Here is a 25,379-nt window from a genome sequence, read left to right as displayed (position 1 = left end):
AACAAAAAAACCCCAAAGTCCCCAGACACCCACACCAAAAAACTAAGATTTTGGAAAATAGTCTCAACAACAGATTTGGAAGTAGTTGAAATGTGCTAGGTGTTTTCCAGTAATAAAAGAAGATCCAAGTGTGGGAGGGGATGCCTGTGTGACTTGAGAGGATATGAGGATATAATATATTTATTTATTTATTTATTTATTTATATTTTTTATATATATATCTCTATGTATATATATATATATATATATATATATATATTCAGTTGAAGCCCCAATCCAATGAGTTCAAAGTGCCTTGATGCAACACCTCCTATGTTATGAAGCCTTTAATTTCAATTCTTTTCTATTTGTATTATATATAATTACCCAGAGTCAGTGAAGATGATGCAGTGAGGTTCTTCTTCCCGGGTCATTAGTTTTGGTTCTTTAGCATCTGTTGAACTAATTTTGATATTTTTAAAGTTGTCATGAAAGCATTTTTTTTTCTTTCTGAAAATTGGGGCCCACATGTTTGCTGATGGAAATTTAGACCCCTTGAATAAGGTTTGCCCAGTTGTTTTGGCCTTGCTAATGCCTCTTCATCCTATCAAATACTGTATACTCATCTCCCTAAAGCCATATGTTTTGTATATTGAGATAAAGAAAGCTTTGACATTCATCCTAGAATAAGAGCTTATTTTTTATATTTTAAAAGCCCCACAAACAAGAAAGGAAGACTGCAAAACAAGCAATGATTTGACAGATGGCTTAGAGAGCCAGGCACCACTGTGTCAGTGGCCACTTCACCACTCTTCTGGGAGCACCCAGGGTTGTCTGGTTGGTCTCAAGCTGCAGACTGCACTTACTGCGTACCAGGGCAACTTTGGAGGGTGGGATTTCTTTCATTTTTCATTATTTTCTGTACATGTTTTTCACAAAGGCTGTAGGTTTTGCTCGTGTGACCATTGCAGTCAACCATTAGGCATATATAAAATTTGTGTTAATAGGCTTTTAGTCAGGCTGTAAATTATTATGGGAAGAAAGTCCACAATTAGGTCCACAATTTTGAAGAGTGAAAACTTTCTGGAAATATATTATGGTTTGGTTTTTAGTTTGTTTTTTTTTAATAGCTATACATTCTCATGAGAGAAACTTGCAAGATTTTTATTTCAGTAATTTTGCTGACTTTCTTTGTTACTTTCTCTAGAGAAATGTGGAACATACACTTCCAGTATGAGACCAGTGTATCCTTCAAAAACCTTTCCCAACCATTACTCCATTGTCACAGTAAGAATTCTTGTATAATATGTTTCCACTACTGTTCATTATCAAGTTTTCTCCAAGGGAATAGTATATTTTGATGCATTATTAAAATAATTTGCTTTCCCTTCAGAATAGGAGCAGTTATGAATTATATTTATGTAACTTAGGTTAACAGCTATTAAATAACACTACAGCTAAGTGGCCAGATCTAATGTTAGTAAATCCAGCCCTTCCAAGAATAGCCAAAAGTTCACATCACTTTACAACTCCTCATTTGTGTAAATATTTCCACTAAATTGCACATTCCACTCTTGGAGTGGGAGCAGCCTAACTGCTTTAAGTTGCCAGCCTTATTCTACTTCGTTAAGGTAGCCTGGCATGATGAAAAGAAGGGTGTGAAATGAGAGGAAAGATTTGAGCTTCATGCTGATATTGGCTCTGTGTGGTGGACTGTACCTAAGCCTGCATAGAAACGTCACAAAGCTGATCTTGTAAATTTGACACCTCTTGCATGTAGGAGGAAAAAGAAAAATTGAGGTTTTCAACACAAATGCAGGGTTAGAATCCTGCATCCTTTTTAGTTTCGTCATGCTGCAACTAAAATTCAGTCAAATACTAGGATCTGCACTTTCTTATCTTCCCAGTTTGTCAAGACCTTTGGTGGGAGCACAAGGTCAGGAATGAGGTGCTTAATTGTGTAATCCTCACAAATCTCCATGACTGAATATGCAGCTAAGAGTCCTTAGTCATGCCCAGCAGCCATGTGAGGTGTACAGTGCAGAGGTTTATCTCCACTCCTCATTCTTGTGAAAAGTAGCAAGATCCTAATGGTGGTGGTGTTTCATCCCTTATAAATGTAAAAAGGAGCTAGTCTGATTAAAGACAGAGCACAAAGTCTGCTAAAACTACTCAAGACCTGGTGCCTGCACTTCTTTGGCTGCTCATGTGATGGTTTTCTAGAACTAGAGCTTTTGCTCATGTGCTTTATCTTTGGTACTAAGGATACAAAAAATGTGTGAATTCAAACAGTATCTTGCAGTTTGATCCCAAAGGACAGTGCCTAATATTTTTTAAATCTCACCGAGAAGCAAATAAGGGTTGGAAGGTGGGGCTTGGATGCAATGAGAGATGATGCTGCTAAATTGGGTCCTGAGCTACTGGTGGAGTAGAAGTCACCAGCAGAGTGACTGTTCAATGGATATATTTGTTTAAAGGACATGTCTGAGTAGCTGGAAGGTTCTTTAGGACATTGCAACAAAGCATGCTCTCAATTACAGGGGCTGTATCCTGAATCTCATGGTATAATTGATAACAAGATGTATGACCCCAAAAGAAACGCATCCTTCACCCTTAAAAGTGAGGAGAAGTTTAATCCACAGTGGTACCAAGGCCAGCCTGTAAGTATTAATACCCTTCTGAGAATGGACATCACCCTGTTATGTTACTTAATATGGCTTGGATGCATCGTGATGTTGAAAGAGGACAGAGGGTAATTCTAAGTCAGCCAAGAAGTGTTACTCAGCACCACTAGGAATTGCCCTACTAGGGCCAAAAAACCACAAATGAAACAAAATGTAACAGCTTTTGTTGAACTTGAACGGAATTTTCCCTAAGGAGAATGCTGACTTAAAATAGCTAATATAGCTACCAGATTTTCTTCTGTTTTTATGAGTGGGCTTGGAGTTAACTGCTGTGAGGAGATCACCAGACCAATAAGACTGAGGAATAAGAAGTACAAATAAAGGTTTATGCTCTGCTTAAATTACCTAAAAGTCCAAAGATGTGGTTTTAAAAGAAATCATCTCAGCTCAATCATATACCTATGGCAAAACTGATGAGATTGCCATTAAAGTGAAGTGGCATGGAAAAATTTGTGTGAGCGCTAGCCTGAAGCATAGCAAGGGATGAGATGTCAATATTTAGTGCGTGGGGAAGACTGGGGTTTTTTTGGTTGTTGTTTGTTTTTTTGGTGTTGTTGCTTGTTTTGTTTTATTTGGTTGTTCTTTTTTTCCCTTGAGGTGTAGAACTTGCAGGCCACTGAGAATAGAGTGATGTATGAGTTAGGCAGGAAAGGTGCAGAAGGTATAAATCTGTAAACCATAAGAGCAGCAGTAAAATCAAAAAAGAACTGACCAAAATGCTGTTTCTGTATGTAAAGAGTGGGTAGGACATAAGTCCTTGGAATATTCCCACCCCTTCTTTTGTCACTGTGTTCTGAGACATTTCCCCTTCCTGGTGTTTCAGCCATGGTTCCATTGTTTCCATTAGCAGAAATGCAATGGTCTGTTTCAGACCATTGCATTTCTGGTAATGGCTCCTACCTCAGTCCTGGCTCTCCATGGCATTGCAGCAGCAGGAATGGGAGTGTTTGCCACAAGGAATCAGCCTGCAAGGTGTAGCTTGGGTACAGATAGTGATGACAGGCAAGATGGACTGGAGTGCTCTGTGAAACCATTGGTTTCTGATCTTTCTGAAGGGTGTGGAGTTGGTGGGGGGGCCATGGGGCTGGCAGGCTCTCAGCTGATTCGGTGATGGGCGCTAACGCGGTGAATGTTCTCTGGCAGATTTGGCTCACAGCCATGTACCAAGGGCTGAAAGCAGGCACCTTCTTCTGGCCTGGGTCTGATGTAGCAGTGAATGGAACCTTTCCAAACCTGTATGAAATATACAATAGGTATGTAAATGCTTTTCTCTTGGAGGAATATTTGACTTTAACGATTGCAGTGGGACAGATGCCAGGGAAAGCATACTTTTCCCCCCTACTTTTCTAAATAATTTTGTACAATGGGGAAAAAAGGCTAGGATCCAATTAACTTTGTTTCAGTATAATGTAGAGCCTTTGTTTAATTATCTTTTCATTCCTCAAGAAATGTTTTAATGGTAAGATGTGTAAAAAGCATAACCAGCTTTGAAGCTCTAGTGCTTTACTCTTTCTATTTATACAAACCTTCTGTGGCTGGTGTAGAATATTTCAATCCAAACTTCTCATGAGTGAATGGATCAGGCTTTGATGTGATCTTGTCTATGGAAACTATAGTTTTACTGTTGATTGTGGTAAGCTGTTCCAATTTAAAATTATTTTCATTGCAGATTTAAAAAATATTAAAGGAGCTCATATTTTAGTCAGTGATTGTTCTTCTCTGCAATTAAACATTTTCTGCTTAATGAAAATGTTTATCACTATTTGTTTAATAATTTCAAATCTTGCCCAAGAAATCAGGCTTCTAATTTCTGTCTTAGGATCATTTTCTCTTCTTACACCCTTCATACAGGATGGATTTTTTGATTCTTGATTTGCTGCCTATATTTTCTTCCCTAGGAGCTGATGATGCATTGTTACTTGAACTTGTGTTAAACACTGAATACTTACTTTGTGGGTGCCTCGTGTTGTTAAAGGTCAATGTTCTTATTGTTGGTCTACTTCAGTAATTGATGCAGAGATCTAGTTTGTAACATAATATGAGACACTTTTATTCAACCTATTTAAATTTAAAATACCCAACCCTGCTCCTAAACTAGGAATTTCTCAAAACTTAATATAATAACAGCCTGCGTGTGACTTTGCACCTTGAGGCCAATTGTTTGCTTTGTATAATAAGCATAAACATTACTGGGAGCATTATTCTAATGATATTTGGAACAATAGTCAAGGGAGATTCAGATCAGGCCATAAACTCCTGTAGAGTCAGGTGATTAGGACAGACAAATCTGTATCCCTCTAAAAATCCTGTAATGATTTTTTTTTCCCCTGCTAAAGTGCAGTGATTTTTTCGTAATGTATGGCTAAAAGATTTAACTCTTGGCAACACATGGTTGGTTGATATTGTATTATTTTGATGCAGCTCAATCCCCTTTGAAGAAAGAGTGGTGACTGTCCTTCGCTGGCTGCAGCTACCTGAAGATGAAAGGTAGGTATACATTTGTGAGTGTGAGTTCCTGTTCAAGTGGGACTCGAATGAATTACTTTGTAAACACAATTTCTGTTTGAAATAATATCTTATGCTTTATTCTAACAATGTTAAAATATTATTTAGTGCCAACCTGTTTCTATGTCTGAAAACTTTTTAAATTAAGTTGCATCTCTCAGTTTAATGTATTTTTCTTCTGAATGACCGCATTGTTTCCAGTATGTGATCTCCATTGTTGAAATAGAATCTCTTCAAACTGTCTCAACATGTATGTAAAATATTACATTTTTGGTACCGTTTGATATAGACCACACTTTTACACTCTGTATTTAGAAGAACCAGATTCCTCGGGCCATAAGTTTGGACCAGTAAGCAGTGGAGTAAGTAGTTTTGTAGTTTCTTACTTTTTTTTTTTTTTTTTTTTTTAAAGTTTGATTCTTTGCTCTGACTCTGTAAGTTCCATAATTCATGTTAGGTTAACTGAGATTGTTTGAAGTATGCTTTTTAGGAAAAAAGCCTGTGAATAGACAGTCCATCCATGATTAACATTGATATAAAGCATGTAATAGCCTATTTAGTAAGCTTAATTTTTATTTTCTTTTTTTCAATCACTTTTAAATTGCCAGTGTATGTTTGGGTATGTCTTGTATGTTTTTTATCTCCTCCTACTTACTAATACTTCATGTTGATTTTTGGCAGAGGAGGGGAATGGGAACAGAAAATTTGTATAATTTCAATTTAGCAAGAACAGAGGTTTGCAATGTCCAAATTGTGGTGGTTAAGTGTTCATGTTACAATTGTCATTCATTTTCCCCCAGTCTCTGTGCTAAGGTTAGATGAATTTTGGCTTTATTTCCCTGCAGTTATAATTTATGCCTTCTCAGAAAGAGACAGGTAAAAGGAACATTGGCCTCATTATAGTCTGTGATTTATTACATAAGAAGTCTTTGGGACTATTACTGTCTTAAAAAGTTCTGAATAGCTTTACATTTTAAAATACCAAAGTGAAAAATTCAATGGAAAAAGTTCTTGGAAATTCTGGTCCTTTGTAAAATTCTCCCATCTTGAACAGTCAGGGAGTTTAGGCATCATAAGTAGGTATTTAGTGGTGAGAAGAGTAAAAAAGCTCTTCCCAATTCCTCTTGAGCTGTGAGTAGTTGCTATTTGTGTAAGGAAGTAGCAGACATAATTGGAAGTGCAGTATAGGGAACATGATTAAATTGGTTATCTTTTTCTTTGCTTAATAAGTGGATCTAAAGTTCTGTGTGTCAGGAATGCTCTGGAGAGAAGGAGCCTGAGGATTTTCATATAATCTCTGCAGGAGCATCTCTTCTTTGTTGATACAAAGCAAGACAGCTTGTACTAGTAGTTTAGAGAGGTGACAGTATTACTTCATTGGAAAACACTTTTTTTTAAACCTTACAAGTATTCAAAAGTAGCTCCAGTGTGGTACCTCTACAAGTGAGCTAGGGCCCCAGACCCCTGATCTCAAGCAGTGCTAGACTGGTAGTTCATTGTTTGGCTTTTTCAGTTTCTTTAAAGTAGTTTGTCTGGATATTAGTCTCAGATCACAATTTCAAGGACAGTTTGCTCCAATTCCCAGCCAGCATTTTGAGGAAGGGTATTGCAGGCTTGGCTTCCTCTGTTCTATCCAGCACATCAGTATCTGCATCCTTTGTCATTCCTTGCTGTCCTTGGTTGTGCCCAAGCAAAATGCAACAAACATCCTCAATTCCATACTTTAAAACCACCCTCACTGGTTATAATCTGTGAGATGTTTTTTGTTTGAATGCTTTTGTTTGGTTTTTTTTTTCATTTTTTTTAAAAAAAGCATCTGCAACTAAAATAGTACAGAAAATGTGTAGCTCTGTCATGATGCAGTATGGAGAAAAAAAATTGGGCTAAGTGCTGTATAGTGTAGATCTAGCCAATCTTCTGTAGGTGGAGGTAACTCTGAACAGTGCAAGTGATGCAGTCTGCAGGCTCTCATTTTTATTTAGACATATTTAACAGTATTTTTAACATTTACTTTACATTCCTATTTTTGTCCTGCAGGTGATTATGGCATTACAAAGAGTGGACAAAATAGTAGGGATGCTGATGGATGGTCTAAAGCAAATGAACTTGCATAAGTGCCTGAACATTATTTTTATATCAGATCATGGTAAATTTGATTTTATAAAACATATCAGAACTTTGAAGAACTGTCTTTATAAAGTAATATTCTGAATTTATACTTATATGTTTCTGCCTAGGTTAACAAAGCAAGTAATAAGTCTAAAATGTGTTTTATATTATCGAGATGATGTGACAGATAATCAGTGTGAGAGAGAGACTATCTTATGAAGGGGTAAAGAAGTAGAAAACATTGGGAGGAATTAAGTAATTTTCAAATTTTATTTCTAATTCCTTTTGTGATTATTACCATTTGATAAAAGAAATATAATAAAAAATTAATTAAAGCAGAAGTTTAAATGCAATAAACAACTCAAAGCCCCTTTGGCTTCTGAAAACTGATAAAGAGCACAGGGAGAAAGGCCAGTCAATAATTCTGTGCTTATTGGTTATTTCTTTAGATATGTAGAGAACATTTTTAGGTAGGATACTGGGCTGAAGTAATATTTGGTTTGATCATTACTCCTGTTCTTAGGCTCATAAGAGTTCTTTTCCCTTTAGAGAAGAAAGTTGGTCTATTTATTAAATCGGGGAGTCTTTCTCAGCTGAGGAATTGGCTGATAGTGTTTATCTGTGCTTGGTTTTTTATCTTCTATACATGAGTATTATGGTCTTCTTGGGTCAGATGCTTTGGGATTGCTGATAAAAACACCAGAGAAATTACATTTCTTACTTCTACAACTAAAATTACATGTCTCCTTAGCAAGGTGACTCTACACTGATATTGCCATTTTTAAAGAAAATGTCTTTCCTTTTACAGGGATGGAAGTAGGGAGCTGCAGAAAAACAGCATATCTGAACAGCTATCTGGACAATGTCCAAGATTTCATAGTTGTACCCGGTCCTGCAGCTCGCCTAAGACCTAATAATGTTCCAGATGAGTATTTCTCTTGTATGTAATTGCTAAACTAACTTTTGTTATTGAGTTATATGTTTTTGTACTTTTCAAATATACACTTAGGATCCACATATTCCATTAGTAAACTTGAGTGAATGCCACTTAGCTACAATCTGAACAATGATGAAGAGGAAATACTGAGTAGTGTGTGCTCTTGTGTTTTCAGACCATGTGGCTTTCCAAGTCTGAAAGTATATTTGAATCCCACACTCAAATACAGGAAAACACTTTATGGGCTGCCTCAGAGTTACCAACTGCAAATGCCTCCTGCCTTGTGAATGGCATTCCTTCAAATAAGATCACTCATGCACAAGTCAGCCCAAAAATCCTTCCTTCATGTCTCACCTCATTTTCTAATTTATTAAGTTTTGCATAAACCTGCAATATTTCTGTCTTAGAGAGGTGTTAAATTGTTACTATCATTTATAGATTATTATGAATGTTTCCTAGTTATAAAAAATTGGCCTAATGGTCAGACTCAGTAATTGAGTAAACTGAAAGTAAACATAAATAATAAAACGGGGTGAATACTTGCAAATTTTAAACTCTGATTTGTTATGCGAACATTTAATCCCTGCAATTTTTGGTACTTTGTAATGTTGAGTGCAGGAGCCTTCTTCATGTTTCATAGCATTTATTTTTTTGGGGGGTGGTTTGGGTTTTTTTCTGTTGAGATTATTGTTCCCTGTACCCTTTAAAACTTGTAGACCTCAACCCCAGTGACTTTGTCCTATTTACTTCACTGCTTGATGCTATTCCAAACTGTTTTAAATGCTTACTTGGAGCACATGGGAGTCAAATAATGCAGTGTCAGGTTCTCCCTGGAGAAATTCAGGAAGAGGAGAAGTGGTGCATCTCCTCCTTTGGAGGTGTGCTCTGTTACAATGAAGGAGCATTGGTGTCTTTTTAGCACAGAGTGTATCTGTGCAGGAATTATGAATGGTTCTATTGCCAGGGTACTCCTTAAGGTACTTGAGTCAAGTGTTGGATATCAGAGGCAGGACAGAGCAACTGTGAAATGCAGTGAGGCTGTGTTACACAAAATGTCAAACTACATGATGTAATTGTCCCTTTTGGCTTGAGCCTAAGCATCTGAAACTTAGCCAGCTGGTGCTTGGCTTTCTTTCTAAGGATATTTGCTAAACAAAACTGCTGTCCTGGTAGTTGCATTTGTGTCTTTTTCTTTAAAGACTTATTAGCAAAGAAAAATTCACCTTGATTAACACAGCGTTTAGTTGCTTTTTTCTGAAAACTTACTTCTTGGATTATTTTTCTAACTGTGGCTAATATAGTTTAAATGTAAGTATAGTTAACTCTTAACTAATAAATTTAACTGAAGTTTAACTAATATAGTTTAAATTTAAGGCTGTAAATAAGTAGTCAAGGGGAAGAGAGGCTGAATTGAAATTTTATAAAAGCAGTACTTGACAGTTTAGGGATTATCTTGCTCTATATGGTTTTCACTCTGGAAAAATAATTTCTTATGCCCAGAAATTTATTGAAACTTATCATTTGTATTACGCAATGGGAATGTTTTCATTTTACATCTGATCTTTTTAAACTTAGGTGACTAATACTTACATATGATTCTTCCAGTTAATTATGAAGGCATTGTGAGAAACCTCACGGTAAGTGTTGTCTTATCTGTTGCTCTTGCCTAATTTCTGCTGATATTTACAGGTATTTTGTAGCATTTGCTGTTTAGTGGGCAATTTACATACTATGTGTACTTTGATTCAGTGACAGGATGAGGGGGCATGGTCTTATACTGCACCAGGGGAGGTTTAGGTTGGACATCTGGAAGAATTTTTTCTAGTTGACAGGGTGATGTTTAGTCATAGTTGTACTCGATGATCCCAGAGGTCTTTCCCAACCTAATTAATTTTGTGTGCCACCTTTGGAAAACAGCAACAATAACAAAAGTAGTTCCGCACAGGGGAAGGTGAAATTTGAATAAGGTGACATACAGCTATTGGGTTGGGCATTTACTAAAGCTTTTGTTCATTTCCCTGTATTTTTCTTCCAACTGGAGAACTTGTGTTATCTGGACCATACTAGCTGAGGGCCGCATCAGTGTAAAGCTCAGCTCTACTACCAGGACACACACAGGATTTTCTTGCTCACACCTTTTTGATAAACAGCTTTGAGAGAGGGTATTGAATTTTATTTTTTTGCAGGAGGTGTCAGTTGCAGTGTAATGAATTTGCTTTTTTGCTCTTTCCATGGCTTCTGTTCTCATCCCTGCACTGTAATCTGTTTGCCTCTCATGTGTGCAGACAATGCTGTTGGTGAGAACAATGCTGTTTGTATAGATGACTTCAGTATTCAAAAATTCCAATATTACACTAGAGATTTTTTTTGTGGGTATTTTTTCTTTTTAAAATCATTAATGGATCTTGGTTCATAAAAAAGTTTATTTTTCCCTGTGTGATCAGTCTAAAAATACTAAATGTCTGTTACCTTCTCTGTTACACAGCGGTAGACTTTTTGCATTGGACAATCTCTTATCACTTGTGAAAGTACCATGACGCATGTCTTAGTGTAATTCTTTATAATTCCATGCAGTACCATTTTGTTCTATATAAATGTAGGCTGTAAGAGAAAAAAAGCAAGTTTTTTTCCATAATGCAATATTAAATATCTTTTATATAAATATATATAAATATAAATACCTTTATAGCTATTGAATCCAAATCCAGTCAGTGTTTGTGATTTAAGTATTCATTCATATGTCTCAGATCTTATGACTCCAAACCTGGTGGAGTTACACTGGTCTTAGTGGGAGTTATTGCAGGTCATTTGCAATTGATGTGCTTTGTAAGAACTGTGCATGACATAAAATACGCATTTCACCAAAATTTCCTTATGTTTTAATTTAAACATTTCAGTGCATAAAGCCAAACCAGCCTTTCAAAGCTTATATGAAACAGCTGCTGCCCAAGCGTTTCCACTATTCCTATAATGACCGGATTGAGCCACTGCACTTTTATTTAGACTCCCAGTGGCAGCTTGCTCGGTAAGTTTCAATCCTCAGTACCTGACCATACAACAAATAATTTATTGTTTTCTCTTCCGAGTGATTAGAGTTCAGTGATAGCTGCTAGAGTGTGATATTCTTACTTGTCATAGCAAAGGGACATTGCAAAGCAAGAATGCATGCTTTTTTCTGCAGGTTTTGCTGCCCTGGGGAGGCTAAATTCTAAACTGGCAGCTATTGATATTCTGCCTGCTGGGCGTGGAGGTAGTGGCAGGTTAGAAACTAAGGTCCTCACTCTCAGATACTTGAGCACATCTTGCCATACTGTAGGAATTTCCAAAGTGAGTCCATGAAGGCAGAGCATGTAAATAATTTATATGTTAAATCAGTCTTCTCAGTCATTGAGCTTACTGAGTCCATGATAATTAATTACTTTGTGCTTTGATTAAAGAATTTACAAGTTCCCGAACAGTGATATCTGTTGTAATGATATTAATTTTGAGCACCTCTGTGATACTTCAGGGGTTTCATCATGGAAGAGTTCTTCACTGCACCTCTTTAATAAGTCCTGTTGTGTAACACTATAGATATGTGCAAGTTGTGCAAATCAGGTTTGGGTTGATAGAACTGTGTTTTTACATAGTGTGAATGGACCCAGCACAAGTTAGATGTTTGTTTTTATTAAACTGTAAGATTCCTGTCTGAATGGTCTAAATCAGGTTAGTGTTTTTACTATAAAAATATTGAAAATATACTTATAGTACTGTAAAGTTGTTACTCAAATGACAGTGAAGTGAAAATCTGTTAGCCTGAAATTAATTTTTTTTTTCATATGTCATGTGCTTTGACTTTAAATGATTCTGATAGACGCATGCAAATTCCAAAGGGATAATACTTGCAGAGAAAGTTACCATTCTGATTTTAAAGGCATTCTCTTCCCAAGCACGAAAGACTTCTCATTCTCTATGGACAATCCTCTAAGTATCTTTTAACAGAGAAGTAAATATGTCATCACTGAATGGACTTTATTCTGATGTGATTTGTGAGTTATATAAACTGTGTATTTTTAATAGAAAACCACTTGAAATTAAAAGCTGCAAAGGTGGATTCCATGGCTCAGACAATCGCTTCCCCAATATGCAGGTGAGGTTTAAACTTTCTGTTTCCAAATGCTGTGTTTGCTGGGTGTTGAGGTTTGTTTGTTGGTTTGTTTGATTTATTTAAGATCTCTGATAGTATTCCATCTGCAGTTCAAGAAATAAAACATTTATAGGACTGATATTGTCATGTGCTGGATAACCCATAAAAATAAGGAGAGTCTTGAACTTCTCTTTAATGAGAAATGGGAAGAGATCATAGGGAAGAGACCATGAAATCAGATCCTCAGTTTCATCTAATTTGGAAAAGTCACTTAACCTATCCTCTGCCTTAGTTTCTGCTATCAATAAAACAAAAGCCATTATCCTTGATTTTAAAAAGCTGTTTTCAGGATTAAAATCTACAATCCATTGTGAGGTACTTGGAACTATCACAGTGAATATGTGTAAACACTTTTATAAAGAGAAATCCGTGTATTACGTGGACTTTCTAGGTCTTCTCATGAAACTTGTTTTCAATAATTTTCTTTCTTAAAAACCTTTTTTTCTTTCATGTGTTGTACAGTTAGATAATGTTGGTACCAAACTGTTTTAAAAAAAAGTCTTCATCTTGTATCAATTTACCCTTCCAGGCTTATATTTCTTCCCTGATTTGACAATGGAAAACCTGCTGATAGTGTTTCTAGTAATGGCTGCAATCAGCAAGCCACGTGATGCCATATGTACTCCATCTCTCTCTGCTGTAGTTTGACTGTGTAAATTTTTCAGTAGACTGACTCTATTCAAACTTTTTTGCCACACTTGGGATCGTCAGTTCATAGCACTAACAAGTTCATAGCGCTAACAAGTCCTAAACCAGATATAATTGATCCTTTTTGTAGCTACCATTAGAGCAGCATAACAGTATTTCGTACTCTGTAACCAAAAACAACAGAAAGGAAGTAGCATGTCCCTGCCTCATCTGGTTCAAATTAGGCTGGTTGAGTACATTATTAGCCTGCAGATTCTAGTATCAACAGTTGCAAAATAATGCCCTGTGTTATGTTTTGATCTCAAAAAAAGGAGTTGAGTTTTAGTCTCTGTTTTTGCCACCCAGCTATGAAATCTGAGACAATTGCATTGTTCACAAAGAGCTTGGAGATCTTATCCAGGGACAAGCTATACAGTGTAAAACTCCATCACTCATTCAGTACCTTGATACCACAGATGTGTGCAATCTGTTCCTCTTCATTAAAAATAAGCTGAATAACTGAGGACAAGTTTTAAAACGATGTTTTTGGCAGCAGTTGAGCCTAAGCATTTGTTGCCCTTGCCCCTTTGTTCATGCAGCAAATCCTGCAGTATGCTGGTGTAACATTTGTGTGGCTGCAGTGTCAAGTAGGTTGGGGAATTGAGCCAGAAGGAAAAGAGCCAGTAGGAAAAAAAATGGAAAGATTTTTGAGCTGGCAGCATTCCTGGATCAGGTCCAGTACAGCTTGGGAAGTGGTGCAAGAAGGAACAGCTGCAAACCAGGCATGGAAGCCCATGATCCTACCATTGCTTAAACCACTTAAAGCATTGCTACCAACAGATGTTTTTATAGCCCCAAGTTAAAAGCTTCCAAGTTGTTTACAGGATGTGATACGTGATGGTTACTTTGGATCAACATTTCCATTAAATCTTTTAAAGCATTTAGGAAAATACCTTTTAATTTCTTTAAAAGCAGAGAACAGCAAGGGACATCGTAAATGGCTAAAGGCAACAGTAAGACAGAATTGGGTTTTCTAGTACTATTCTACTACTTTTACAAATTATTCTTGTACATCCACTTTTTTTAAAAAAGAAAAACGCATGCTTTTGACTTGATACCTACTGTGTTGGTAAAAAGATGAAGATTCCAAGATTAAGTTCTTGGAAGAAAATGCTGTCTGAGTATAAAGATATTTTCATTTCAATTTGTCTTTAACAGAATTCCACTATACTTTTCTCTGTAAATCCTAGGCTATCTTTATTGGTTTTGGACCAGGATTCAAGTTTGGTACTCAAGTTGATCCATTTGAAAACATTGAAGTATATAATTTAATGTGTGGTAAGTACAATGGATGGGGGTCAGTTTTGTTCAGTAAAATATAATATCTTTTGGACATCGTAAATCTTCTAAGAACAGATTGTTAAGTGTCCTCAGAAACTCATCCTTAAGAGTTGCTGCTGATTGTCACAAATCAGCTGTTTGTTTTTCTGAGAAAGGGCCATCTCTAAATGACTAACAGCAGTTTGGGACATGGTCTGGCTACCATGTCTATCTCTTTTTCACTGGTCACACTGTATTCCTCTGGCTTTTCCAGAGGTGATGTTTTGACTCACCACTACTAAAAATGGCTACTTCAGAATCTCTCTACATCATGAAGGGAAACCTCCTTTCCTTCCTCATTCAAACACAATGTTACTGTGACTCCTTATTCCTGTGTTCATTCTTCATTCTGCATTTCATGGTTTCTCCTAAAGTCTGTCACTAGATCTACCACTTTCTGTTCATTTATTCCCCTTGAGGTTTTCCTCACCTGTTTTCCATTATATTCTGCCTACTTCCCTCTCTGTTTAGAACTTATATTGCTTCTATGAGAAGAAAAGTATACCAAAGAGTTTGATCCAGAAAATACTTAAGAGTACTGCAAATGCTTGAGATTGGTGGCTGTATTCAAGCGACTTGCTCAACCTTGCAAGAAGACTAGTGCCATACTGAACACTAGCTAAGAACGTGTGTGTGGCCCCTTTTAAAGAGGTTACATTGCTTTTCTTCTTGGGTGTCATGAGCAGTAAGCAGTGAAGCTTTGATTCATCCATACTTGTAAGCACAATATAATCAGCTGTGTATTACAATCTTTCTCCTCCTGTTAATATCACTTGAATTCTTTTACAGATTTGCTTGGTGTGACGCCAGCCCCAAACAATGGAACTCATGGACGGCTAAACCATCTATTAAAGCACCCTGTTTACACGCCCCACCATCCCAAAGAAATAAGTCATCCTTCTGAATGCTCTGTGGTGGGAGAAAGAGCCTTTTCAGTGAGCCTTGGCTGCTCCTGCAGGACAGTGGTAAGCACTAAAGTGGTTAAAGTTGTGGAGGCAGAAGTCTGTGTTGTATTTAAAGAGTGAAACTTTGCATTCTTCAGATACTTTTACAGTCCCTTACTATTGGTTTCCAAATTAGCTCGCGTTTGGGGTTAATGAGTGTTATCCTGTATTTGTATATTAATTTTTTGCAGATTGCTTAAGTAAAGTCACATTAATCTCTGAAGAGCCTGGAAAAACCCCACAGAAGCTTGATGGGGAAAGCATTCAGTTTTTACTTGCCTCACTTAATTATGTTGAAATTTCTGTTCTGTAAATATTGTGTTTGGACTGTGATTTTCAAGCCTGTAGATTTGTTTGTGTCAAACCCAGTTTGTTACTGGAAACTCCTCCAGTGAGTTCTCTGTATGTATAACTTGCAAGGCAGAAGTTACATTTAAGTGTGGTACCAACTCATAATGTGCTTTGTAGAATCTCACTGCTTTTCCTTTCTAATTATAGGGCTTGCCAATAAAGGATTTTCATCAGCGTTTAAATCTTACTGAAACAGAAGGTAAGAATTTCAAATAATAATATAAGATTAAAAAGTTAACAACAACAAAAACTTGTTAGTCATCAAACATTTTATGTTTTTAAACTTCTGAGCAACTCTCCAGTAAATCATGTGAAAATTCTTTGAAGTACTTGCTGGAACTATAGTCCTGCCTGGAGAATTTGTGGATGCCTCACCCTTGGAAGTGTTAAAGGCCAGGCTGGATAGGGCTTTGAAAAACCAGTCTAGTGGAAGATGTCCCTGCTCTTGACAGGGTGGTTGAAACTAGATGGTCTTTTTGGTCTCTTACAGCCCATACCATTCTATGATTCTGTTTTTGAATACAGTCCTCCTGAACCATTTGTTCTCAGGTAAATGTGTATCCTTATACCTGTGTCTTTATGGCATACGTGTCATCTGTTACTTTTGACTTCTCTAGTACTGAAGCTATGAGCATTGCAGAATGTGAAGCAACAGTGTTGTGTGGGGAAGTACCTGATAGTAAATAATGATACCTGTAATGGCAGCATACTTTTAATGAGGCATAAGGAGTATTTTAATTGTTTGTTATGTGGTCTTGAGTTGTTACTTCTTTTACTTATGCTTCATTTCCATTCATTGGACATACACATCCCATTTTTAAGCTGCACTTTGCAAGGCTGTAGATGTGCTCATGAGTCATAAAACAAAATAAACTATTTTAAGCATGAAACAGGTAAAACAGCAAGTAAATAATGAAAACTGTAAGTCAAAATGGAACCTAGTCCCAGGTGCTAATTCCTTAATAGATGATATCAAGATTAGGTTGCCAGAAACAGGCTGACAGAGACCTTGTCTTGTGTGTGTGTGTTCATGAAACCTTGGAGGTTTTATGCAAATAAGCCTTATTTGGCAAACCACACTGTAGCTCACTATTGTTAAGAACTGGACATAAATGCCAGTTACTGGCAGAGTCCAGTATTTGCTGCTTATCCAGAGCTAATTCAAGGCTTCTGTTGATTTGTGTAGTTTGTTCTGAAACAAAGAGTGGATAGAGCTTTCTTGAATCTTTTCCACTAATGACAGGTCATAATTTTAAAACATGTCCCAGAACCCTTTTAAAGTAAGTCTTTCAGTATTGTAACGCTCATGAGAGCAGCAAAATAAAATTCACTTAGAATGATACAATGTGTTTTCTCCAAAGTGTGCCAGGGGCTTTCCTGAAACAGACTCTTGAGTATCTCTGAGGACTTTACTTAACCTGGCTTTAAAGAAACTTGACAAGGCCAGACACAACATGTTTCAGTTCTCTTTTGTAGAAATAGGAACTTAAGGCTCTAAACCTACATTTTTGAAGCAGTAGGATTCTGTCTTGAGTTATCAGTGAGACCTGGTATAGCCCTGTTTTAACAGTAATAATTTCATTATTATTGTATTGATTAAGAACTAATCAGATATTAAAGCATTTCACAGATGAAATAATTCTAGTAAACAGCCTAGAAGTGCCTTAAGACTGTATAGAGTTTATTAGTTACTTCAGTTTGGATGTTCTCTCATTGATTGTTGCAACTTGACAGTCTGCGAGGACAAAAAAGTCTAACTGCATTTTTACTTTAATAAAAAAAAATGAATTGTTTTTCCCTCATGGGTGGAGAAGTAACTGTCATAATCTTCCCATTTTTTGGTACTGTGGAAAAAAACCCTGCACATTCATTGATCAATTTCTTTCCCCATGTAATACATTTGCCTTAAAACTGCATAATAATTTGTGGATGGTGAGTACCTATTTAATGGAAGATGTACACCTTTTTTATGATTTTAGTCATGTAATGATTAAAAATGCTTGGATTTTCAAAGGCAAAGTAGTGAGTCCTTGCACAGGTGAAAATCCAGTCCAGTACTTCACTGTATTGTCTATTTAGATCTCTGTATTTCGTAGTCCTTTGAATGCATTTTTACATACAACGATGTGGTTTCTACTGAAATAGTAATTTCAAATGGCCAGAATTGATTTCTCTCCCATCTAAATGTTACATAAAAGCAGATCCCACATTTTTAAATTGAAACACAAGGTCAACAAAGACTTTAACTTTGTGACTTGAACTTCTGTTTTTAGTGGCAAAAGGTTTTGGTTCAAATATAAGCTTAATTTGTACATAAGCTACATTTGTACATGTTTTGTAGTATAAGTTTAAATAATTTCTTTTTACTGGCTTCATCACTTAATTATTGTCTAGTATAGAAATTATGCCTTTGATATAATAATGAAAAATTTTTGGTCCCATTTCTGTGACTTCTGTTTGCTTGGCAATTAAAAATTAAGGCAGCCTTAGATGTACAGAAGAGGAGGGTACTTAACAACCAGTGTTAATTGAAAAGCAATAAGCACTATTTCTGTTGCAGTTAAGAAGACAGAGGAACTTAATTTACCCTATGGACGGCCCAGGGTTCTGCAGAAAAAACATAATTACTGTCTCCTTTACCATGACCGCTACGTGAGCGGGTACAGCAGGGACTACAGGATGGCTCTGTGGAGCACCTACACTGTTGGCAGAGATGTAAGTATAAGAAGAAATAATAGAAGCAGCCTTGAAAAGTAAAAATACAGAGTGTCAGTTATTCCTGAAGGCTTCTTATATCTGCTCGTGATAAGGGTCACTGTGGTGGTAGAGTCACCATCTGCAGAGGTGTTAGGAAAGGACTGGGTTTGGCACTTAGTGGGTGCCATAGTCTAGTTGACAAGGTGATGGTCAGTCAACAACTGGACTCAATTATCTTAAAGGTCTTTTTCCAGCTGAAATGGGTCTGTGATATTATCTCCCAGGGAACTAAGTTGAACCACATAAGATATAAAGTGGAAAACTTGTGCGAGGTTTGCTATGCCAGTAAGGATTAGCTTTGACTCTTCCATTTCTCAGAGTGAAACAGTTTTGCCTCCAGTTTGAGCAGATCCATCAGGAAGTGAGGAGTCCATTGCCATTGGCTTAGAGCCCTATATAGGAGAATGTACTGGTAGCATAGGTCTGCTGCAGCAGTGCTGTCCTTAAAACTGGCCTCAGTGTGGGTTTCATAGTCTTAAAGCAGTTTGTAATGTGGCAGGATCCTTTTGGAAAAGTAATGTCAGGACCATCTTGAACTGTTCATGCCCTAATATGATCCATCTTTCAGAATATAATCCTGATTAGGGAAAAAAAGAGATCAGTGAAAATAAAGCTGGTCTTTGTGGTCCTGAACCCTATGCTTAAGATACCCCTATTCAGAGCAGAGCACTGTTTGATGAATTAAAGTTTTTTCAAGTTGACCTTTCCCATTCACAGAAAATTTAGAAGCCAGATCACGCTTAAAAGGAATTAGGATAGTAGAGTTAAGATACTCTTAAATTTGATTATCTGGGAATCATATTTTTTAAATAATGACTGTTATAATTAAATTTAGCTAAACTTTGGGAAGATTTACTTGATCCTAAATATCTTGAGGGTAGTGGCATGAAGCAACCAGTTACTCTATCAAGTGGCCCACACATCTATCTGTCAATTATGTGAGGCTGTCTATCTGTCAGTAAATCAGGTTGTCTCTAATAGGGACTTCTAGATTCTCTTTTAGAAGATATTATAATTGACTAAAATGCTACAGTTCTGTTCACTTTATTTCTAAGGTATATGAAGTGATGGGAGGACTTGTTTTCCACTGACATAAGAGGAACAATTCTTGCATCTTTGTTAAGCCCTTCACACTCTTAAAGTCAGCTACAGCCAAATATTTAGAATTCTGCAGTCCCTCATACCAAGAGAATGATTGTAAGTCAGCTTTCACAATGACACTTTCTTCTTGTTCTATAGGACAAATGGATTTCTTCTATAGGAGCTGCCTCCAACTGTTTACATAAAGATGTTCGTATTTCACAGAATCAGAACCAGACCTGTTTGTTTTACAACAATCATCCTCACCTAACTTATGGATTTCTCACTCCTCCAAGTAATTACTTCATCATTGTATAGCATGTCTGATGTACATGATCTGTAATGCAGCAGGTGTAGTCTTCTGTAGGTGTTCTTGATACCTAATCAGAATGCAAAGCAGTAGTTGCTGAATTGCTGCAGTTCACTTCAGCATAGGAGAAAGGAAAACACTTAGGATGCTTCAGCAGTTGGTGGGTTGTCCAAGGTCACTTAGTACTTCCCAGAAGTTTTGAAGCACTTGTCATGATTCTAAAGTGGCATCTCACAGAAGAAACTGGGAGGGACGTGTAGACATTGAGTAAAGTCCAGCAAGCTGGTAAAATGCAAATTCACTCTGTATACATGGATAAATTGTTTGTGAACTGTTGCTGACCTGCTATGGAAGTATTTTATTTACTCTACTGCACTGAATACCAAGTAGCAGGTTATTTAAACATCTACATCAAACACAGTTTGCAAAGTTTCAACAGAATCCTAAATTTAGGCCTAGATTCTGCAATCAGAGAAAGTTGGCCTGACACTCATGAATTTTATTTCTCTCCCCACAATTGAAAAGCCTGACCTGATATTTTTAAATCTCATGAAATTTGCCAAGTGTATATCTAACAAGTGTAGTTGCTGTTGCTGTGCATGAGATTATTTATTTTAGGTGGAATCTGGCAGGTGCTGAAAGTCAGCACTTACACCCACACCAGTTTTGGAAAATGAAGTTAGGTCAGCTCCATCTCAATGTTAATACACTGATCACTAAAAGCATGAAAATGCAAGTTTAAAGTAACAAATCCATGTAATTAATTGCCCTTTTTTTGTTTCAGATTTTATGACAGATGCAAAGAAACCTCACTATGATGCCTTGCTTACCAGCAACATTGTGCCAATGTATCCTGCATTTAAAGGTATTTTATTTGTATGCATATTTTATGTCCATAGTTGAATAGAAGACTGCTGGTATTGTGCTGGCTTCCAAACCATGCACATGACCCCTGGTTCCTGGGAGAGAGGGAACATGAGATGGTTGGCTGAGAGAAAATAAGCATATTTTTGGCGGAAAAAAAAGGATAACTGTGGTACTTCTCCTGGAAAAAAAGAGAGATCCTGTTTTGTAATGGAGTACAGTTCAACTGTTAATTGTAATTAAAAATATTTTATAGGTTAGGTATGTCAGGACATTGTGCAGTGTATGCTGCTGCTGCCCAGCTGTGTGCAACCTTTAACAACAGCAAACACCTGTAGAATTTATTTTCCTAGCTTATCATGTCTATCTGTACTCCACTGAATACTCTGCGGAGTTGTATTAGCAGCTTCTATTGTGAAGATTTGTTTCCTGATTCCATGACTGTGTTTCAGTGTTATGGAACTACTTCCATCAACACCTGCTGCCTGAGTATGCTGCAGCCAGGAATGGTGTCAATGTGGTCAGTGGTCCAGTGTTTGATTATGACTCTGATGGGCTCTATGATACCCCTGAAAAGTTGAAAAGGTGAGAACCTTTCACATTCAAATCCTTTGTTTCTTTCCTCCAATACTGGTCTGTTAGTAATTATTCTTCTTCAGAAAGACACACACAAGATCCTAAGCAGAAAAGCTCAGAAAGAAGCAACGAGCCTGAAGAGAAAAATGCACCTTCAAAATGTGTCATCATAAAACTGAAGGTGGAGTTTAAGAGAAGCTGTTACATGTAGAATGATGTCTACCAGCCTGAAAACTTAGGACATTGCCATTGCCTCTAGGAGAGGACAAGCCAAGGGCTTATCCCTGGTGGCATGGTTGATACTTCCTAAGCTGGCAGTGTTCTACTACAAGTTGTGGATTACACCAGTTAGCAAAATTGGCTCAAGCTAGCAGGCAGAGAGGTTCCTGGGCTTGGGCTGAACTCTTCATCACCTTTGGAGTTTTACACATTTTTATGGCAAATCAATTTGTTATACCTCATCAAACTTGTTATTTAGTCTGCAAACCAAGCTTGATTTTCAAAAATAGCAGTTTGGAATTTTCCTTCCAAACCTAAGTTTTCCTTGGACAAAATAGGTGAATTGATAAAACTGAATATAGCTGAATGTTGTAATTTGATCTTTGTGCAAGTATGATTTGGTAGATTTACAGAAAGATCTTTTGTATTTCAGATACCGTGGTAATTCAGAAGTTCTAGTTCCAACTCATTTCTTCATTGTGCTGACTAGCTGTAAAAATACTTCTGAAACTCCTCTGGAGTGTGAAGGGTCTCTAGATGCCTTGTCTTTCATTGTACCTCACAGAGAAGACAACAGTGAAAGCTGTGCAGTAAGTAGTCTGTTTGGCCCTCATAAACTTCTGAAGTCAGGCTGGAGCTTGTTTTGTTGGATATCAGTGATTAACTGGTTAAAGCCTTTGAAAATGGTACAGTCTACATGCCCATCTTGAGAGAGAAGACAATATTTTTGCAAACAGAATTATGTCAAAGTCTGTGAATATGATCAAATGGAAAATAGATCTGTTCAAAGAGCAAAGAGCTAGCAGAGTGGGGTAGGAATATGCAGAGAGCATGAATGTGATACATATAGGGACTTCTGTAATGCAGCTATTCAGTCAACAGCTGAGACAGATGAAGAGCTTTTAAGAGGAGTCACCCACAACAAAAGGTCAGTGCTAAGGTCAAATGCATTCCCAGAAGCAGAAGACACAGATGTTTCTGAAGAGCACTGGTTGCTTCTAGTTCAGGTACCTTGGCATTGTGGTGAGAACACACACAACTACACTCCATATACTCCAGAAAAAAAGTATGGAAAGTGTGTAGACCAATCCTGCAGCAAGGAATTAGAGTCAGACACAGCTCTCAGAATATTTTTATCATACTGATGGTAGAAAAATTGCCATTCCCCATTATCAGCAACTGGTGCAGCTACAGTTTTTGTATACTTGAGGAGGTAACAGCAAGAACTAAAATCAGACGAGCTTCTAACTATGTATAATCCTTGCACACTCTGTTTGTTAGATGCTTGCTGACAGTTATTGATTTCTGCCTTTATAAAACATCAAAATGTCTTTTTTTAGTAGATTAAATGCATCTCAGGAGAAAAAAAAAAGTTTTACAGCCCCCGTTTTTTTTTCCCCCTCCTGTTTTGTCCCAATAGGATGACAAGTCGGAGTCCATGTGGGTTGAAGAGAGAATGAAGTTTCATACGGCTCGGATCAGAGATATAGAATTACTTACTGGACTCAGCTTCTATCAAGACAGAAAACAGCCAATGTCTGACATTTTACAGTTAAAAACATACTTGCCAACTTTTGAGACAGTCTGATTTTTCCTATGGACTATTGTTATTCATGTCACAACTGATTTGTAAATAGACTTTTTTTAATTAATGAAACCTTTTTTTTAAAAAATAAGCTGGAACTTTTATTGAGAACTCTTGACCAAATTGCCAGTAGAGAGGAGAGTTGGTGCCATATTTGTATCTCAGGGACTCCTGATGGACTATGCTTGTGACATAGGATGGCAGCACCTGTCATTCCCACTTGGATATGGTGGAACCATGTCCATTATCACTCTAACATCATTTGGTCATCATAGTCATAGACACGAACATAAATGTTATCTTTGATATGCACTGGAGAGGGAGATTTGTATAAAGCATAATTTATGATCAGCATTCTACTTCAATTCAAAATGCAGACAATGAGAAAATGCAGTTCTTGAAAAGAGCTGCAGTCATGGTGACCATTGAAATCTAAACAACAACACTCTTCTCACTCCAGTTTTCCTTGAAGTGTGAATTGCGCTCTGAGCTTTGGGTGTCATAAAACAATGCAGTGTTACGGTGCAAGAAGCTATACTGGGGTCAGTAGGACCAGTAACTAAACCTTCCCCCACGTGGAACAGACGCCTGGCTACAGGAGTTCCGTGGGCTGGGAAGCCTCGGCATGTTGCTGCCCTCTGATGGCTCCAACACCGACAGAGAATTAGATGCACAGTTCACGTGTTGAACATGCATCCTCGGAACAGGTGGGTGTAGGATGCATCAAGCCACCTGTAAATGAGAAGAAATTATGTCAGGAATATGTCTGAGCTCCCAGAAGTAATTATCCTACTTCAAGCTAAACTTAGATGTGACGAAAAAATTTGCTTTAAGTAAAGAGGTGTTTCTCTGTTTTTGTCAGCTGTGGTTTTGAAATCCCATTTTTGAATGCAGATGCTGTCAGAGATGCAAATTCTGAAGAAGCATGTAATGACCTTTCTTGGAAGCTTTCAGGCTACACAAACAGCTGCTACAGGCACTCAGGAGTGTAGGAACTCCCTCCTTTTCCAGTACACATATTATCACCTTTGTAATTCTCCCACTCTTCAAAGCTGATGACCCAAAATTGGCTCTGTTATGTATAAAATTCAGCATAGCCAATTTCACATTTATCGTCTTCTCATTTAAAAAGGAGAAAATACATCACGCACAAGTATGTCAGAAGAATGAAGAGCCTGTAACTGAGCAGAGAGGCATGTGACCTTTTAGCTTGGCCAGGACATGTTGAAGGCTGAATTCAGAGCCTGCTGAAGTCAGAGGAAGCTTTTCCATTAACTTCAGTTTGAGTGGGCTGAAGTTCTGGGACCATTTTTTCTTTTAACCAAGTGTATTTTCTTGATCTTATGTTGCAAGCATTAACTTTTTTTTCTCAAGTAGTTTCACTGTGTGAAATCTAAATGTGTTGTAGCAACCTCACATTACGATAGGACCGTGACAGCATTATTCAGTGTAACTGCTTTGTAATGTTGCCTGTGACCAATAAACCTATCAGAAGTACTGTGCTGTTTGTGACCCTTTCTGTACCAAATGCTACCAATTGGTGCAGGTTATAGAGCACAATTTCACTTTTTTTGGGCTGGGGGGATGGGAGTTGCTTCATTCTTTCCTCCATAAATTAAAGATAATTTCTCCAACTGTAACGTTAGTTACATTTATTATTAGGAGAGGAAGGTGGGAAGAAAGATGGTCAAGGTATTAAGGTGGTTTTTTTGCTGCTGTTGTTGTTGTTGTTTTTTTTTTTACAACTGGTACTGTCTCCTGAATACAAATAGATATGTTGACATCTTAAGGTGATGCCAGTTTCCATTAAGAGGCAGGGCCAGACTAGCTCTTGGATAAAAATGGAACCAGTGTGTCTTCAAGCATGTGACTTCTGGTTTGACCTTTGATTTTGGAATGGAGAGCAGTTGGGAAAACTATTATGGTCACCAAGACAGGGCAAGAGCTAAGTGGGGTTTGGAACGTGTCTTGCCCAGAAATTGACAAGTCAAAGTGACAATGAAGAGAGTTATTCTCATTTAAGGTTAAGTGTAAATATTTCTGCTGATTTAATTTCTTCTTTGATTTTTAAAGACATTTGTAATGGTGGTGTCAGAGCATATGAATAAATGCTGGGTGCTAGTCCTGGTGTCCTGTGGCTAGGGCTATCCCAGGATGACAGGTTGTCTTTTTGAAGCCTGGTGAGACCCAAGGAGTATCCTACAGTCACCAGCAAACTCCGTTCAGAAAAATTTTACAGCTTCGTTCGCCTGGATGTAAAATGTTTTCTGTTTCAGCTGGTGTATG

General features: G+C 37.3%; 1 protein-coding gene across 1 annotated transcript in view; it reads left to right on the top strand.

Moving 5' to 3' along the window:
* ENPP1 (ectonucleotide pyrophosphatase/phosphodiesterase 1) overlaps positions 1–24,591 on the top strand; it is a 52,709-nt gene extending 28,118 nt beyond the window's left edge. The window contains exons 7-25 of the mRNA XM_050972511.1: positions 1,187–1,266; positions 2,520–2,639; positions 3,807–3,916; positions 5,085–5,150; positions 5,458–5,530; positions 7,206–7,314; positions 8,086–8,217; positions 9,820–9,851; positions 11,112–11,239; positions 12,274–12,343; positions 14,278–14,365; positions 15,197–15,372; positions 15,850–15,901; positions 18,263–18,417; positions 19,699–19,834; positions 20,634–20,714; positions 21,166–21,298; positions 21,942–22,098; positions 22,929–24,591. Coding sequence (XP_050828468.1) covers positions 1,187–1,266; positions 2,520–2,639; positions 3,807–3,916; positions 5,085–5,150; positions 5,458–5,530; positions 7,206–7,314; positions 8,086–8,217; positions 9,820–9,851; positions 11,112–11,239; positions 12,274–12,343; positions 14,278–14,365; positions 15,197–15,372; positions 15,850–15,901; positions 18,263–18,417; positions 19,699–19,834; positions 20,634–20,714; positions 21,166–21,298; positions 21,942–22,098; positions 22,929–23,096 — 2,066 coding nt within the window. The 3' untranslated portion in view covers positions 23,097–24,591. The remainder of the gene's footprint in view (positions 1–1,186; positions 1,267–2,519; positions 2,640–3,806; positions 3,917–5,084; positions 5,151–5,457; positions 5,531–7,205; positions 7,315–8,085; positions 8,218–9,819; positions 9,852–11,111; positions 11,240–12,273; positions 12,344–14,277; positions 14,366–15,196; positions 15,373–15,849; positions 15,902–18,262; positions 18,418–19,698; positions 19,835–20,633; positions 20,715–21,165; positions 21,299–21,941; positions 22,099–22,928) is intronic.
* Positions 24,592–25,379: the final 788 nt, after the last annotated feature.

Source organism: Serinus canaria, chromosome 3 (assembly GCF_022539315.1).
Source record: "Serinus canaria isolate serCan28SL12 chromosome 3, serCan2020, whole genome shotgun sequence".
Lineage (NCBI taxonomy): Eukaryota > Metazoa > Chordata > Aves > Passeriformes > Fringillidae > Serinus > Serinus canaria.
The sequence above is the reverse complement of the archived record's forward strand: the minus strand, read 5'-3'. Positions and strand labels throughout refer to the sequence as shown.